Raw genomic sequence first — 19,008 nt, 5'->3', positions numbered from 1 at the left:
AAAAAAAAAAAAAAAAAAAAAAAAAAAAGAAAAGAAAAAAGAAAAAAAGAAAAAGAAAAAAAAGAAGAAGAAGAAAGGTCAAGTATATAGAGACTAGTAAATTATAATATCTCTAAAAACCCGAGCTAATCTGTATATTCAACTGTACTACATACTATCTCATAAAATTGAGCACTAGTTGCTTATGTATGTTGGTTCGATATATCTACTATGCCATTAGAGTTAAACCATATGCAATTATCGTTATGATAGCATGTTCACTCATCCTTGTCCTTGTCGTCGTCCTGAGAAGCAGGGCCTTCGAGGCATCTTGTCTTTTTTTTTTATTTATTCATTCATTCATTCATTTATTTATTCATTTATGTTTCTTTCTAATTTTTTTTTCCTTCTCCCCCCTCTCTCTCTCTCTCTCTCTATCTTATCTATCTATCTATCAAATCTTACATCAAATTTATACATCCATCTGTTTACCTATCTCTTTCACTCTTTCTATTTCTTATGGTGTACAAGGGTAAAAGATATTAGCTAAGCCAGGTTATACGGTGAGTACATATATGGAGGTGAAACAGCTCGGTCACAAAGGACATTCCATTCCATCTTACGTTGGCTGCATTAGCTTTGTCCCGGTACTACTACTGTGCCTTCTCTCTCTCTCTCTCTCTCTCTCTTTCTCTCTTTCTTTCTTATTCTCTTTCTTTCTTTTTACCTCTTTCTCTTTCACTCTCCCATTTTCTTCCTTTTTCTTCTTCTCATCTTCTCCTCCTCCTCCTCCTCCTTCTTCTCGGGTCAGAGGCAAAGGGACCCAAGTCCTGGACTAAAATATTCTCGAGCATACTCTCTTCTCCACAAAAGTCGAATCTTCTTCTTCTTCTTCTTCTTCTTCTTCTTCTTCTTCTTCTTCTTCATTTTCTTTGGGGTTTCAGAGTTTCGGAAAGTGAACGAAGAAAATGTTTGGGATGTAAATTCTCTCTCTCTCTCTCTCTCTCTCTTTTTTTTTTCTTTCGTTTTCTTTCCCTTGTTCTTCTTCTTTCAGCAGGCAATTTATCTCTTCTTCTTCTTTTTTTTTTTTTCTTTCTTTTTTAGGAGAATTTATCTTTAACCTTTGTTACCGAGGTTCATCGTCCTAACAGTCCTAATTTGTTGTTTGCGTATAATTGTTCGCTTTAATTTCTTCTTTGTTTTGTTTCCTTTTTTTTTTTTTTTTTTTAATCCAGTCGTTCGTCCATTTCATATTTCTTTCCAGTGAATTGTTATGAAAAATGCATCATTTCTTTTCTCTTCTTTAATAAAAAAGGAAAAATAAGATTTATGTCGTACAAGAAATTATTTCATTCGAAGATATAATAATAATGAGTTCTAATATCAATTGAGAAATCTAACTAGAAACTGATATTAATATAATTAAAATTATATATATTCATATATATATTATATATATTATATTATATTAGAAATAGATATAGATTTCTAAGTAGAACATTCGATCGATGCGAAATTCAATCCGAAACATGGCGAAACAAAAAGCCCTACTCTTTTCTCTGGTCCAAGTGTTATCGTTATCTAACATCCGCGGAAGATAAGATAATGCTTACTCGTAAATGCTTGTGAATAAGTATACGTGTCAGGTGAGAGAGAAACGGAGCAAACGGTTTCGTGTAAATATATACGTTCGTACCACATATTAATAGTAAAGACACACACATACATAACAAAATACGTAGGAGTAATATATATATATATATATACATATAAATATACACACATAATATACAAAATGACAAAATGAGCACGTATACACATGACATATATACGTATGTACATATAAACGTCAGTACGTGTAACACTTACGAAATATGTACAGAAAACACACACACATACGCATATACACATGTACACGTAAATGAGTACGTATCATTTAACAATACTATTTAATATATCTAAATTGTTTTCGATTATACAAACACAAAATCAATCGGAGAGATATTTATAGATCATAAAAAGACATTGTAATAGATTCGATGATACATACATGTTGATTATGACCAATGTAATGTAAACTTATATACATATATATGTAATAGTAAGTATGTAATACTAAACGTGGTTAAGTTGATGCAATTATGAAAATACATACGTATGTATGTATGTACAGAATATATATACCTGAGTTACATAAAAAGAATGCTAATCGAACAATGAGAGTGACTGGTGAAGCAAATTCTTTTTTTTTTTTTATCGTTTGTTTATCAGCGACCTAATTTGGAGTAGCAGTGTCATCGTTTCTTCTTCTTCTTGTATTTCTTCTTTGTCTTCTTTCTGTCTCTTTTTTCCAATGTCGTATTACGCAAAACGAACTGCTCGATCTTTCTTCTTCTTTAATCTATTTTCTTTATTCTTCGAGGTTACTCAATGTTGACCTTGAAAATTAATTACTCATTGATGGAAATTCGCTCGAATCATTGTAGAGCTTTTTTTTTTTTTTATTTTTGCTTCTTCATTCAATTGCTTTTTTCTTTTCTTTTTTTTTGTCGACTTCTACAAAGATGAGAATTCTCTTAAAATCTTTCATGTATGTATGTATGTATGTATCTATATATCTATATACCGTATATGTATTTAAGAAAGGGTCTTAAATAAATTACGAAAAGAGTGGGAACAGCTGCGTTTGATTCACGCGGTAAACTCGGCGCTTTAATTGTTACAATTGGCTGTCATTGTTCTTAAAGACATTTATATACATACATATATGTGTATACATATATATATATGTATATATAGATAATTGTATGTGTAAAATATCTGTAGTAAAAGAAAAGGTTAATGAGGAGAGTGACAGTGTCCTCAATATCGTTACTCGAATTTTCTTTTTTTTCTTTTTTTCGTTATCTGTCTGTCTGTCTGTCTGTCTCTCTCTCTCTCTTTCTTTCTATTTTTTCTCTTTTCTTTTTTCTATTTTTCTCTTCGTCTTTTATTATGACATCAAATTGTCTTCATAGTCCAGCTAAAAATTTGTATATGCGCGTGTGTGTAAATGTCTATGTGTATTTTTATATAGAGTTATATATATATATATATATATATATATATATATATATAATTAATATACTGCAGAATTTCAAATTATCAAGAAAATTTTCATTGAATTGTATCGTGTATATGCATACATAAAAATTGACGTAATTGATACGTGTGTGTGTGTGATTAGAAAAAAATGTATATATATATATATATATGTATGTATGATTAGAAAAAAAGTGGGATATTAAAAAAGGAAAATAAATTAATCAATTAAAAAATTCAATAAACATAATCATCAAAATTTCGCAAAAAAGATTTCAAATATATTTAATTAATCGGATAAATAAAAATGAACAGTGTGTAAAAACGGAGTAAAAATAAACGCATAATAAAAAATGGTAAAAACGAAGGGTGATGCGAGAAGGAAGTAAAAATATTATTGCAAAAAAATCCCACGACGATCTTAAAAAAAGGAGAAGCAATTAAAAATAAAACGAATTCAGAAACAGAACGAAATAATAATAAATAAAAGGAAAATAAAATAATAGAAAAGAGAGATTAAAAATAAAGAAAAAAAGAAAGAAAGAAAGAAAGAAAGAAAGAAAGTTTCTAATAAAGATATCGAAAGAAACTTAATTACGAAGACAACTTCGATGATAATGATAATGACAATGGTAATGACGATAATAATCATAATGATAATGATAATGACGTTCATAGATATAACCGTAACCCTTCTCCACCACCCTCTTACCCCCAAAAAAATATACAAGAGATATCTAGTAGGAGGTAACATTGGCAACGTTTCTTTAAACATTTAATGAGTATTATTAAAGGAAAAGTATGTGTGTATATGTGTGTATTTGCACGGAATGGACCGATCGAGAGTTTGCCATTGAAAATGAAGAATCCGGTTAAATGTTCCTTCTCTTTCTCTTTCTCTCTAATGATCTTACTCACGATCGGTCACAGATTTCTCGTACGATTTTATCGGTTCTAATTCTATGGTCGAAACGTTCAAATATTATCTTCTTATACAATCTATAACGAGTTTTCTGATTAGAAAGTACGAAGTGCACGATCAACATCGAACAAACACACGAACGTATATAGATACACAACATACACATACATACACACAAACACACAAGAACTAACCCGTTAGTACAATCGTTATGGGTATTATCGTGCTTGGATAATTATGGGCACGCGCCCATAATAATATAACGTTTTCTTATATCTCATCGTTTCAATATACACAAGACAATTGTCATACCATGAATTATAATTATGGTTAAAACAATCGATGATATACGATACGTATGTATTATATTTATTTATGTATATATGTGTTTTTGAATTAATAATAAGATAATTAATCTTTTTTCTTTTTTTTTTTAGACGTATCTAGTCCGTGAAAATCAATGATTTTATTTTACCGTTGTTTAGCGTAATATCATCGGTGTATAAATTTTAATCAAGTAACTCTCTTTTTTCTTTCTATCTATTTATATATTATTTATTTAATATACACATGAAGTAGATTTTTGTAACTCTAATTCAAATTATAGATAGATTTCAAATTTAGCATCGGGAATTGTAATATAATTTCATTGAATTTAGATTTTACACAGTGATGATTAAAAATAGTATCTGGTTTTAGTTTTCAAAATTAATTACTTTTCTTTTACTTTAATAGTATGAATTCTTTCTTTCTTTTTACTACAACCTCGTAGGTCCATTCTATCAGTGCTTTTATTTATTTCATTTATATATATATATATATTTTTTAATATTCGTATAAAACTGAAAGGAAGATGGATGAACTTGTGATAAGAACGAATTGAAATCGGTCAAAGTTCAAATATTTCGTTACACGCTTTTACGAATCGATTCGTCGAAAAGAAAAAGAAAGAGAAATAGAGAGACAGACGAAGAGAAAAAAGAAAGAAAGAAAAAGAGAAAGAGAGAGAGAGAGAGAGAGAGACGTAAAACGTTATAATAACTTCTTGGTATTTCATTAAAAACACGGTCATTAAAAGTGACGTACGATTTATTAAAAGGGCCCCCTTTTCTCTTAGACATTATGAATAATCGTGATCGCGTTTAATCGACACGGTTTATTTCCCATAGATTCCTTCGTGGAATTCGTTCGTTCGCATAATTCGTTCCATACGTTCCTTTTCGATTTCTATAGAATCGATTGCTCGATCTTGTAACGATTCGATTTTCTCTCTCTCTCTCTCTCTCTCTCTCTTCATTTGCTTCTTTTTTTTTTTTTTCTACGAAACTGCACCTGCTTTACGAAATGTATTTAATGTATACATAAATTATGTATATACGTATATAATATATATTATGTATATGTATGTTCGTTATATCGAGAGGACCGGTATTCGAGTAGAGAAAGGGATAGGGTGGGGGAAAAGGGGGTGGATGAGGAGGGGACGGCTTTTAAAATCGTCAGGTTCTGTCCTTTTTTGGAAAGTTCTTGCAGTCACCACGCCGCAACTTTTATTCGCGTCTGAATCTCATGGTGTCCATTCCTTATGGGGTGATAATTTTGCAACAGCTTAAAATTCAATTGAGTAAGATCGTTGGGAAAATCTTTAACGAGAAGAATAAAGGAGAATAAAGTGTAGTTATGTTCCTTTGAACCGGGAAATCGTAATTCTCCTTCGTCGATTTTATTTTAAACGATTCTTTTTTCTTTTTTTTATACCTGTGATTTCACTGTGATTTCACTGTGATACATCTCTATGAGTCTTCAACATTTTTATGGACAAACATTATCCGTACAAATACATATATATTGATTTTCTTTAAAAACGAGATAAAGAAAAATTTTATCGGGATATTTTTAATATTAAATATTGATAAAATTGTTACACTCCCATCAAGAAAATAGTTTTTATAAATGTTGTTATAAACGATATAATTGTGTTATACACACATACAGGGTGTTCTTTTTTTTTTTTTTTTTCGCCATAAACGTGGATTATTTCATGTGAGATTTCTCCAAGAAATCGTGCGTCACCTGTCGATTATCGATGTCGATTATCGATTCGTCGAGGCGTCGATCTCCCTGATTCTCGCCTTGATTAAATCGCTAACGGAGGAACGATCTGGCACACCTTGGGAAGAGAGTACGTTAACACGAAAACAAGCTTATCGAGTTTATCGTACTTGTCTCTCTCTCTCTCTCTCTCTCTATAGTAGTGATCGTCGACGCGGTGGTAAACCAGACGTACAAGCCAAACTGCAAAATTTTCTCACGTTTAAGAGAAACAATCGAATTTCAAATTGAAAACAATTTATCGATCAAAAACGAAAACTAATGTCCCTAACCCTCTCTCTTCTTTCTTTTTTTCTTCTCTTTTTTATATCTTAAAAAAAAAAAGAAAACAAAAAAAAAAACGAAACGTACAATCGTTTGTAAGTAATTAAAAATACGATCAAAACATGCGTGCTTATTAATCCAAACTATAAATCGATATTTCCAAACGGATTTTCATAATTTTCATAAAAGAAAAAAGAAAAAAGAAAAATCCGAAGAGATCTAAAAAAAAGAATTCGAATATAAATTAAATCGAAATCGTTCAAATTTTCCTTACAGAAACAATCTCTCTCTCTCTCTCTCTCTCTCTCTCTGTCTCTCTCTCTCTCTCTCTCAATTAAAACCAATCGACAGGGAACAACCTGTTCTAATAGTTCACACAACTCCGTGTTCGAACCAATCGAACCAGATCGAAAAACCAAATCGGAATCGAATTAAAAACCAACAAAAAAAAAAAAGTCCCTAAAGACAAAAAAAAAAAAAAAGAAAACAAAAAAAAAAGAAGGAAACAAAAGGACAAAAAGTAAAGACACTTATCGAAATAAATGTCTCTTTAAAAGTAATCCAGTTCGGCCGTAAACGATCCATTAGTAGTCGATCGTGATCCGGCGACGACATAAAAATATCCCGGAATGATTTTTCATCGATCCGACAACGCTGGGCAACGATCTTGGTTGGTCGATCGATCCCATGGAAGGAACGAGTAGCGGTCGAGGCGCCGCTCCTCCGAGAAAAACGATCCGCTGAGCCAGACATCCGAGACAGCCGCCTTTCTTTCTCTTACCCCCTCTTACCACCCTTTTTCTCCTTCTCCTGTTCCCCCACCCCTCCTATACCATCTCCTTAACTCTTCCTCTCTCTCTCTTTCTCTTTCTCTTTCTTTCTCTTTCTCTCTCTCTCTCTTTCTTTCTCTCTCTTTCTTGCTCTTCTTCCAATCGATCGACGGTCCCCTTTCGTAGTCTCTCCTTCTCTCTCTTTCACTCTCTTTCACTCTCTTTCTCTTTCTTTCTTTCTTTTTTGCTTTCTTTCTTTCTTTCTTTCTTTCTTTCTTTCTTTCTCTCTTTCTCTTTCTTTTTTTCTTTCTCTTTTTCTTTCTCTTTTTTCTCTTCTCTCTCTTTCTCTCTCTTTAGAAAGAGGAGAGGAGAACGTGACGAGGGGCGGTAAGAACGAAGAAAAGAGGGGGGTGAGGAGTCAGGGAAGGGTTTGGAGGGGTAGAGGGCGTCTCGTATTGGCGCCATCCTGCTGCCGTTGCACGCATTATTCCGTACGCATTTTTATCATATCGGTGTGCGTTAGTGTGTCGTCAGTGTCTTGCTTGCTTGCTTGCTTGCTTGCTTTACGTTCTCCACGTTTCACTCTAAATAGGCTCGTTTGATTTCTCATAGAAAATTATTCGTCTGTATTTTTCTTTATTTCTTTTTTTTTTTTTTTGTATTTTTTTCTTTCTCTCTTCTTTTTCTTTTCTTTTCTTTTTTTTTTTTCTGAGGAAGTTCCGTTCTTGTTCTTTCTTTTTTCTTTTCTTTTTTTTTTTTTGTTTTATTTTTTTATATAGAGAAATCGTAAGGTTATTATTGGTCTTTGCGGAATCGATAAGATTATCTTAATTATTAATTATCTTTGTAATTAATAATAAAGATAAGTAATAATTTTTCATCATTAATCGTATAATTTTGTAATTATTTATTCGGAATCGATAATAGATAATAAATTTGATATATAAATAAAGTGAACAATACGTAATAATATTATAGTATCTAAACGAATTGAATAATCAGTAGGAGGTACATACAATAACAAGGATTATATGAATGGATCGATAAAAATAACTTCAAATATTGCTTTCTAATCGTTCTAATCTTCTATGAGAGAACACACACAGACAGAAAGAGAAAGAAATAATTATGCGAGTTTCGATATTATTAACTCTTTCATTTCACTCTTTCTTTTCTCCTTTAATATAAATTTCGATATTTGCGATATGAAAGATGAGAAAAAAGAATCGATAAAAAACAAAAGATAAAAATAAAGTAAATAAATAAATAAATAAATAAATAAATAAAACGAAAAATTGAAATACATATACATTTCAGAGTGTATGTTCTCAGATATTATGAACTTATAACATCGGTTTAGAGACTAAACATTAGAAAGAGAAAGAAATAGAAAGAAAGAGAAAAAAAAGAAGAGAGAGAGAGAGAGAGAGAGAGAGAGAGAGAGAGAGAGAGAGAGAGAGAGAGAGACCTTCCACTGGATTCTAATTTAAGCATAAGATACGCACGCGATACTTAGAATACATGTTTCTAAATATATGAGAGAGCCAAAGCGAAAGATTGCTCCTAGCTTTGCGTGAACTTCTATGATGACGGGATATATACTCAAATCCCCATAAGAGAGAAGGGGAAAGAGTAAGACATCGCGATCGGATTTCTCTTTCCATCGGCTAATAACAACTTAGAGTCTATCTTAATTATCACGGCACATATCGCGACTTATTAATTTGAGATCATTTAAAGACGTTTAATTTATATAAAAAAAAAAAAAAAAAAAAAAAAAAAATTATAAAAGGAGAAAAAAAAGAAATGAAATTTATCCTTTCGTTATCTTAAACGTTACTCGAATTTTATTTATACGAGGGAAGTCTTTACTACTTAACTATGCCTTTTCTTTTTTTTTTTCTTCTTTAAATTGTTTTTTTAATTTCTTTTTCTCTTTCTTTCATTTTTGATATAATTAAAATAATATTTTGCATTATGTATTAAGTGTTTGTTAATAATTTTGTATTATAGGATATGGTGTATGAAGTATTATTAATTATTTATAATTCTTTGGAATAATTAATGTTACTTGAGATATTTTTTTTTTTTTCTAATCATTTCAATTCTTTTTTGTTTTTTATTTTTTCTTTCTTTCTTTATCTTTTTCCCTTTCTAATCGATACTTTCGTTCTTCTATATTACACTTACGTCTATTTCTCAAGATCAATCGTTAGAGTATCGTTCAATGTTATTTCAATAAAAGAATTCTTAAAATTTAGACAATTCAATATACAATTTTCCATCGATATATAATTATTTTTCCATGGAAGAAAATATAAAATTAAAAAAAAAAAAAAAGGATTGAAATAACTCTGATACTATCCTTTATAATTATAGATAATAAATCTCTTCAAAATTCTTGAAAATTTTTAATATTAATTTACAACGCGAACGATTAACAGATTAAAAAAAATAAAAAAACTAAAAAAAAAAGAAAAAGGATTCAAGAAATATCTAATAAATATAACTATATTGATCTCTATTTTCAAACATCCTTTTGAAAGGATTTATTTCGATGACGATGCGGTAAGATGACTAAATCAGTATATACCGAAGAAAGATTCCACTCGACTGAGGAATGCGAAAAATGAAGGGACTTCTGTCGCATGTTAGTGGAAGGGAAAGACCGAAGGAGTAGTGGAATGATAGTTATGGGGTTGATGGGAGGGGAGATGAATGGGAGGAAGGGAAAACGTCACACGCGGTGCACCAAAAATTCCAGGTCTCTCTTTTCCATTTTAATTGCGACCTGTTCCAAGGAATCGTTCAAACATACATACATATATGCAGAAACATATAATCTACTATTAAATATGTGTATTCATGGCATGTGTGTATGTGTGTTTGTATAAATGTAATACATATGTACATATAGATCCAGTATGTAATCTTCTTTCGAATATATTCGTATATAAGTATATACGTAACATGTTTTATGTGTATATACATATTACATAGATGTGTTATACATGTATTTATATATATATATATACGTGTGTGTGTGTGGAATATTTTTTTTAATATATATTTTGTTATCTAAACAAAAATATATATATTAATATATTATTACTATGTATAGGAGTATGAAATATTTTTTCGAATGTCTGTGTATGTATATATATATATATATATATATATATATGTATATATATGGATTTCTCTTATATATAGAAATACATGGATCCTTATGAAAGTAACATCCAGTTTCCGATCGACTAGGATAATAACACGATTCTAAGTATAGTATATAAGTAGAAGCAATGTGGAACATGGATATATCGACTTTATGCTAGTAATTATTCGCGAAGTCGAGCGAACCAGTCGCGAAGAGAGGATTACTTGAGAGAACGCGTACTCTAAGCTCTCCGTTACTATATATAGACATTTCTAAGACATTCTCTCTATGTATATTAGAGAGAATGTTTTGCCGCAAGAATGTATTTTTTTTTTTTCTTAAAGAGAAACAGAGAGAGAAAGAGAGAGTTCTATTTATATTAGAATAATGTCTCTCTCTCTCTCTCTCTCTCTCTCTCTCTCTCTTTCTCTCTCTTTCTCTCTCTCTTTCTCTGTTACTCTCTATTTAGGAATGCAATATTCGGTTATATAACGTGAATTGATTCTTCCTGTATTTAATGTTTCATAAAATAATGATAAAAAATTTCGATGTATTAGAAAGGAGAAAAGAAGAAAAAAGAAGAAAGAAAATATGTCGGAAAAAAGAAAGAGAAAGAGAATTAAAATAGAAAATCAGAGAGAGAGAGAGAGAGAGAGAGAGAGAGAGAGAGAGATTTCGATCGAAAAAAGACACGATTGAAGGAAGGGAGTTAATGAGTCGGGCAAAAGGAAGAAAAAAAAAGAATTAGAAAGATAATTAGATATAAAAAGACGGAAAGAAAATTGGGATAGAAAAGGAAATAGAATGATAATTAGATATAAAAAAAAAGCGGGAAGAGAATTGGAATAGAAAAGGAGAGATAGATAATTAGATGTAGAAAAAAACCCGAGAGAGAGAGAGAGAGAGAGAGAGAGAGAGAGAGAGAGAGAGAGAGAATAAGTTACAAAAAAATAATAGAAAGATAATTATAATATTGGCAGATAAAAAGAACTTGAGATTAAAAGAAAGGAAGGAAAAAAAAAAGAAAAGTAAAGAGGGGAAAAAAAAACAGAACGTGAACGAGTTAGAAAAAAAAAAAGTAGAATGAATGATTAATTGGATAGAGAAAAGGACAACGGGAGAGAGAATTAGATGGTGAGAAAAGAAAAACAATAAAAACATTAGATAGAAAAGGAGAGAGAGAGAAAAAAATAGAAAAAAGGAGAGAGTAACACACACACACACACAGATGCATGCATGCATGTGTAAATATATATATATAATAACAGTTTCAGCATGTAGAGTATATATTTTGTGTATGTATGCGTATATACATAGTACGTCATATATACATACATCTTATTTGCAAGACGATGATTATTTCTTGCGGCGTTCACGATTTACACGCACGGCATATATTTCTCTCTCTCTCTCTCTCTCTCTCTCTCTTCCCCCCCTCTCTCTGTCTGTCTCTCTGTATCTTTTTCTTCACTCTCTTTCTAACACGCGATACGTATAAAACATCTTACGTGCATTCTTTGATGCATTTTCATTCCCCGATCGAGAAAGTTTCTAAGCCGCTGTCACGTTCGCTGAACCTTTCGTCTAGTTTCGAATGATACCAGACGGTACTCTCTTCGACACTTCGTCTAATTACTATTTACTAGGATCTATTAGACCAGTTATGTTCTTTGAATACATACTTACACATCTATCTTTCTTTATATATATATATATATATTTATATGTATAAACATATATAAGTACGCATATATATATATATATATATATATTATGTATGCATTTATGTACCTATATATATATGTATGTATATTATATATCATGTAAAGGAAGATGGGAAAACGAGGACGAGAGACGGACAATTGGCAAATCGTGTTTTTCCGTCATCTTCTATATATAGAACCTTCTCGATCATTTATCTAGGTCAGGCAGATTATCTCGAAAATTCATGTTCGTTGAATTCTAAGGAACCCTAAGCTATATCATATGTATATATATATATATATACATATATACATATATATGTACTTACAATGATTAATGATTAAGGTCGGTGTCATCGGTAATACTACCAGCGTTTAAATCTAAACGTAGAAATAATAATTTTTTTTATCTTTGTTCTTTTTTTTTTTTTTTTTTTTGTACATTTGTTTGTTTCTTTTTCCTATTAATTCTAATTCTAAATCATATTGTAAGATTATCGTTCATATGGGAAAATAGTTTCGTTAGAATTTATTCTATAAATTTGTTCTTTCAATTTTCATCTTATCGTATATTTTTGATTTCTTAGTATTAATTCTAATTCTAATAATATCGTACAATTTTCTATATGCGGAAACCGGTGTCAAACGTATTTTATGATTCATAAGTTTTCATGGAATTCTCATAAAATTATATTTTCTCGTACAAACGTATTCAATTTCTAATTCTGATTTTATTTTACGATCGTTTGAAAAAAAAAAAAAATAATCGTATTAGAATATGCGTAGATCAATTATTCGTTCTTCATATATCTTACATACTTTTATCTAATTCTAATCGTATGATTGTTTATATAGAAAAAAGAATAATTTCGTGAGAATATCTTCTATGTATTTTTCATGTACTATATATTACACGTGTACACTTTTATCAATTCTAATTCTAATCTAATATATATATATATATATAGTATAAATAATTTCATTACAATTGATTATATAAATCCATCATTCCCTGTGTTACACGCAAGCGTACGTATTAAAAAAAAAAAAAAAAATAGTTCTATTATATAAATTTTTTTTTACGTTCTCTTAATGTACCACATAATCCCATAAATTCTAATTCTAATAATAATTCCTCTCCAACTGTTTATTATGAAAAAAAAAAAAAAAAAAAGAAAAAAAGAAAGAAAAAAGAAAAGAGAAAAGAAAGAAAAAAGAAGCTTTCATTATAATTCTTTACCATATAAATTCTTCATGTTCTCGATATAGCATAGACCATCTATAAATTCTAATTCTAATTCTAATAATAATCTACGATTTCTATAAATATCCAATCAAACCAACAACTATCGAGTTTCACCATCGATTCTTTATAACTACCGAAGCAACCTATCGACTAATAGAAATAAGCTAATAATCAAACGCTATGTTAAATCTTTCCTCTCCTATCTCAACATACATACATACATACATACATACATACATACATAACATACATATATACATACATACATACATACCATACATAACATACATACATAAATAAATACATAAATACATACTATATATACCATGACTCATGATAGGAAAATCCAAAGAAGATCGAATCAATGTATAACTAAACACATAGTCGATTCCCATGATCAAAATGTATACGTGTACGTTTGTTTGTCTCTGTATGATTCACATCCTCACCAGTGGCAAAGAAGAAACGAGGCATCGATCTTCTTGTTAGACATTGGCACGCGTGAGATCACGATCGTTTTGCAAATATCATTTCTTTATCGATTCTCAAGCGTGAAAGATCTATGAATAAAAGATGATTATACCTATGGTGTAGATATATACAATATATATAAATACATACGTACAATACGTGCAATACATATAATAGATATAGTACATATACATACATACATACATACAATACATACAATACATGAAATATATATAATAGATATAATATATATAAATATATACATACGATACATATATATATATATAATATAATATAGTGTATGTATATGTATGAGTGTATATATGTATATCAAAAGAGTTCTCGCACCGATCTCTCACGCTGAGAGAACAGAACTTCCGTGCTGAGAATAATTGGCACGGTATGCGAGTGAGAGGGCGTTGATCGTAGAAAGAAAAAGGAGAAGAAGGAGGAGGAATAAAAGGGAAGGGGAAGAAATAGAAATCATTGCTTACTCGTGCCAAACCATAAGAGAATCGTAAGATGTTTAAACGATAGAAAATAATTCCTGAATATTTTTTATTTGTTTCGGATGTAACTTACGATTACTTCATGGATATGTTTATATACGTTATTATAGCGTGTTATTTATTCATCATTACTGACCGAATTTCTTTTTCGTTCCTTTTTTTTTTCTTTCTTTCTTTTTTTTTTTTTTTTATCTTTCAGTTAATTGCGTTCTGATATAGTTATGAAATTAATAGAGAGGGAGAGAGATAAATTGAGAAAGTAAGTTTATTTATATCAACTCCTGAATCATACGTTTAAAATTATCTTATATTTGAATGTTTGTAAATTACAGATAATGGACAAGTAGAAATAGTATTTTCTTTTTATTATCGCAAATCGTTCTCATATTATTACAAATTTATCTCTTGATTAGGTGTAAAAATAAAAGTAAAGGAAAAAAAGAAAATGAAGAATAAGAAAGAGAAAAAGGGAGAGAGAAAGTAGTCGAAATAAATTTGCGAAAAAAAAAATGTCTTGACGCGACTCGAACAATTATCTATCATTCATTATCGATGATAAAATTATTATTAAAAAAAAAAAAAAAAAAAAAAAAACCAGAAAAAAAAGAGAGAAAGAGAGAACGATTACAAATAATTTCCATAAAGAAACGTCTCTACGCTAATTAATATTCATAAAAAAAAAAAAAAAAAAAAAAAAAATTATTTTCTAATATAATTTAGAGATCGTGATAGAGAGAAAGAGAGACAAATAAACCGGTGACTAAATCTTGAATAAAGATAAGAATAAAAAAGAAAGAGAGAGAGAGAGAGAGAGAGATAAATAGAAAGAGAAAGATCTTTTTACGACATAGCTTTGACCTCGAATGAACAAGTAATGCCAACGAAAAAGACTCACGTTACGTGTGACAAGTCAGCACATAACTGCTACTACTTATATTTACTATCTTTCTCTTTCTATCTATCCCTCTATCTATTTCTCTCTCTCTTTCTTTTTCTCTCTTTTGCTCAGTGTGTCTCATAAGTATCACCGAACGATTCAATGCTTATCGAGGATCAACGGTCAGGAGTGGCACCAGCCACATAAGAATATGAGAAAGGAACACCATGAACAACAACACCATGAGAGTAGAGCGTAGGTATCGTATTACCCTTCTTCTACTTTTTCGATGATTATCTCACGTTCCCGGTTGATTTTTAGTGTCAATGACGTTTGGAAAAAGTAAAAACGTTCTACTATTTGAGATCTTACGAGAAAGTAAAGATACTATGTATGTATATATGTATGTATATATGTATGTATGTATGTATATGGAAACGTATATATATATATTATATACTCGTTTCATTGCTCACTTACATTGGATACGTATAGGTATATGCGTGTAGGTGTGTGTGTATATATGTATTTGGAAAATAAAACCCTTTCGAAAGAATCTTTGGATGATAACGATCGATATCTTTTGATGCTTGTTAAATATAAATAATAAAATAGAAAAAGAAAAGAAGTTTTTAGTTTTTCATTATAAAGAATATATATTAAATATTAAATATTAAATATTTTCTCTCTTCTTTAATTTTTCTAACGATTTGAAATAACTTTCTTCAACTGTGTGTGTGTGTGTGTGTGTGTGTGTGTGTGTGTGTATTCATATATACTTTTCAAAAAACAATATTTGTGTATTTAATATTATAATAATAATAATAGTAATAATAATAATAATTGTAAAAAATTGAACGATCATACAGATATCGTCACTTTAAAATCGAACCAAGATAAGGGTTCGAACAATAAGAAAAAAGGAGGAATATTCGGAAGTCATTTAAACTTTTTATTAATGCGATTCAAGATGGCGACTGTTGGATGAAATCTATCATGAAAAAAAAAAAAGAAAATAAAAAAAAAATAAGAACTTGTGCTCCTTAATCTCAACAACATAAATCACGTGGATTTAACGGGCTTCCGAGATACTATTATTAGCAAGAAGAAGAGTACCCGTTATATATCTCTCTCTCTCTCTCTCTCTCTCTCTCTCTCTCTTTCTTTCTCTTTCTCTCTGAAAAGTATCATCCTAGAGGTATTCAAGAAACTTAAATGACTCATAATTTCGATGAAAGAAAAGAAAAAGAAGTTATATCTTATCGACAGAGAGAAAGAGAGAGAGAGAGAGAGAGAGAGAGAGAGAGAAAAGAAGAAACACGGAACAAAATACACGATCCAATCTAAAAATTCGTTAGAAGGAATTAAAAATTTATTGGATTGCAATTAACGAAGATCGAGATCGATTAGATCGATATTTTTTTCAAGCCAAATATTATTTTCTTTCTTTCTTTTTCATATCGTAAAATTAGAAAATCTACGTACGAAAATTCCGAACGAGTAGTAATTTAATAATTTGTTTTTAAAAGTCTAGAGACTTTTGATCTTTGTTCTTTAAAAAAGATACACGATTACGCGTGTAGGTTAGAAGGAAATTATCTTGACGAAGATATTTTTTTTCGATATATTTCGAATAGAATTGCTCTATTTCTTTCTTTCTCTTTCCCTCTGTTTCGATTGAAATTCCTTTTACCAGAGCCAGTTGTCGCAAGAAAAGCTTTTATCAGCGTGACTTCTCGTCAGTGCAGTAGTGCCTCTGGTGAGTCACTCTCAGTGACTGGCTCGTTGTAATTCATTGCGATGATTGAAACTATCCCTCACTCCTCTCTCTTTCTCTAACTTCTCTTTCTTTTTCATTCTCTCTTTCTTTTTTTCGTTTTTTTTTCTCTCGCTCTCTTTCTCTTTCATTCTTTCTTTCACTCTATTTCTCTCCCATTCTCTATTCCTGTCTCTGTCTCTCTCTCTCTCTCTCTCTGTTTGTCTCTGTCTCTGTCTCTGTTTCTCCCACTATATGTTCGAGAAACGACGTCACAGAAGCATGCTTCTAACCTAAGGCTTTGTTCACACCGAACGATTAATTACTTCTATTGTTAAAACAATCGTTAATTGTATTTATGATAATGTACAGGATTTGATGTTTAGGATATATTATAGGATTAATTTATGTTTGAGTCAGTAAGAGATTAAAAAAGTTTTGTTTGAGTTAATATTTATAGTTAGTATTGATATTGTACGTATTCTTTGTTTAATCTTATAATGAAATAATTAATTAAATTATCGATTTAATCGAATTAATTAGTTGATTAAATTACTCTTAATGTCGCAATGAAATCAAAAATGGAAAATTTACTCGAAGATTTTATATATATATATTTATATATCTTTTTTTCTTTCGATCGATTCAAAATGCTATTCCTGTAAGTATCGCAGAACGATAATAGTTATATAAACTCGAATATAATTATAATTTTTATACATAATGTGTTAAAGAAAGAGTAACATTAAGATTAAATCGATGAAGTCACCGTGAATAAGTGAGATAACGCTGATAAACTTAGTTTATTAGCGTCGTTACGAGATATTTTTTTCTAATAAAATATATGTACAGATATATATATATATATATAAACGTGTGTATATATATATATATATATATACATATATGTATAGATAACTGTGATCGGATCAAACTTTTTTAATCGTTGACATCGATGTATTTATTGTCTGTAATCGATATATCGATATATCGTTATGTTCTTTACGGTTAACCTTTCCCCTAGAAGGTATTAACAAGATTTGCATAACCTGTATATGTATATACATATATATATTTAACTCGTATATACATATATACAAACATATATTTAACTCGTTCGATTTACCTGGTCAATTGCGTATCAGAAAATAAAATTGAAAATGTAATGAAAAATGTCATTCACAGTTGTAAATAATAGAATTTATAAAGATATACATATACGTATGTATACATATATGTATGTATATATATGTACATATACGTTTGAAAAAATTGAATGGAATGAAATATAAGATGGGGTCACTGATAGAAAGTCGAAGATAAAATCGATCATATATACATATATCTTATATGTATATACAGGGTGGGTCAAAAGTTCCTAGGTGGATCAATTTCAACTAGGAATTTTTTATTCATCTAGGAACTTTTTATCACACTTACATAGGACGCACTTGTACGTACTATCTTTTATATTTTCGTAAGAAACTCTATTTGAATTCGAAAGAAAATTAAGTGCGATGTATAGCGAGACACTGTTCTAACATCCTAGAAATATTATCGTAAAATCTGATAAATGATTTTAGTTCGAGATCGCAAACTCGTTCGATACTTCCTGGAAACGTGATACGAGAGAAACGATTATTCTCGATCGATTCCAGACTCGTGAATGCGTGAATGGAAAATATGAGCGGAAGGATGTAAAACGAGGAGGAAGAATAGAACAAAAGAAGAGATAAAAAAAATGAAGGAAAAGAATGACGAATAAAGTATAAAAAAAAAGAAAACAAGAAGAAGAAGAAACCATAAGTTTATCAAAAATATCTGCGAAATTCGAGGATAAATGAACGTGCAATTTAAAAAAAAAAAAAAGTCGAATGAAATATACTAGAGGTCTTTCTTTCTCTCTCTCTTTCTTATGAATAAGAATTTATCAATGAGTTCAACCTCTAAGAGTCGACCACTCAAAAGTCCAATATTATTAATGGTTCAGGACTTGATACGTCGAATTAACATATCTCAAAATGAAGTACACCTTCTCTCTCTTTGTTTATGACAATTGATTCCGATACGATACGAGATAGATACGAGTTTAATGATTTCTGACATTGATAGAATGTCTCTCTCTTTCTCTTTCTCTCTCTGTCTGTCTGTCTCTCTCTCT

The 19,008-nt window shown here is 29.9% G+C and overlaps 1 protein-coding gene across 4 annotated transcripts in view; it reads left to right on the top strand.

Annotated features, from left to right (window-relative positions):
* LOC122635181 overlaps window positions 1-19,008 on the top strand; it is a 68,336-nt gene that overhangs the window by 28,331 nt on the left and 20,997 nt on the right. The window contains exon 1 of one of the 4 annotated variants that reach the window (XM_043825093.1): window positions 14,992-15,346. The exons of the other annotated variants lie outside the window; for them this stretch is intronic. Within the exon in view, the coding sequence (XP_043681028.1) occupies window positions 15,319-15,346 (28 nt within the window). The 5' untranslated portion in view covers window positions 14,992-15,318. Of the gene's footprint in view, window positions 1-14,991; window positions 15,347-19,008 lie in introns of those variants that run through there. 4 annotated transcript variants of the gene reach the window in all.

Source organism: Vespula pensylvanica, chromosome 17 (genome assembly GCF_014466175.1).
Source record: "Vespula pensylvanica isolate Volc-1 chromosome 17, ASM1446617v1, whole genome shotgun sequence".
Classification (NCBI taxonomy): domain Eukaryota; kingdom Metazoa; phylum Arthropoda; class Insecta; order Hymenoptera; family Vespidae; genus Vespula; species Vespula pensylvanica.
This window is presented reverse-complemented; position numbering and strand designations above follow the sequence as displayed.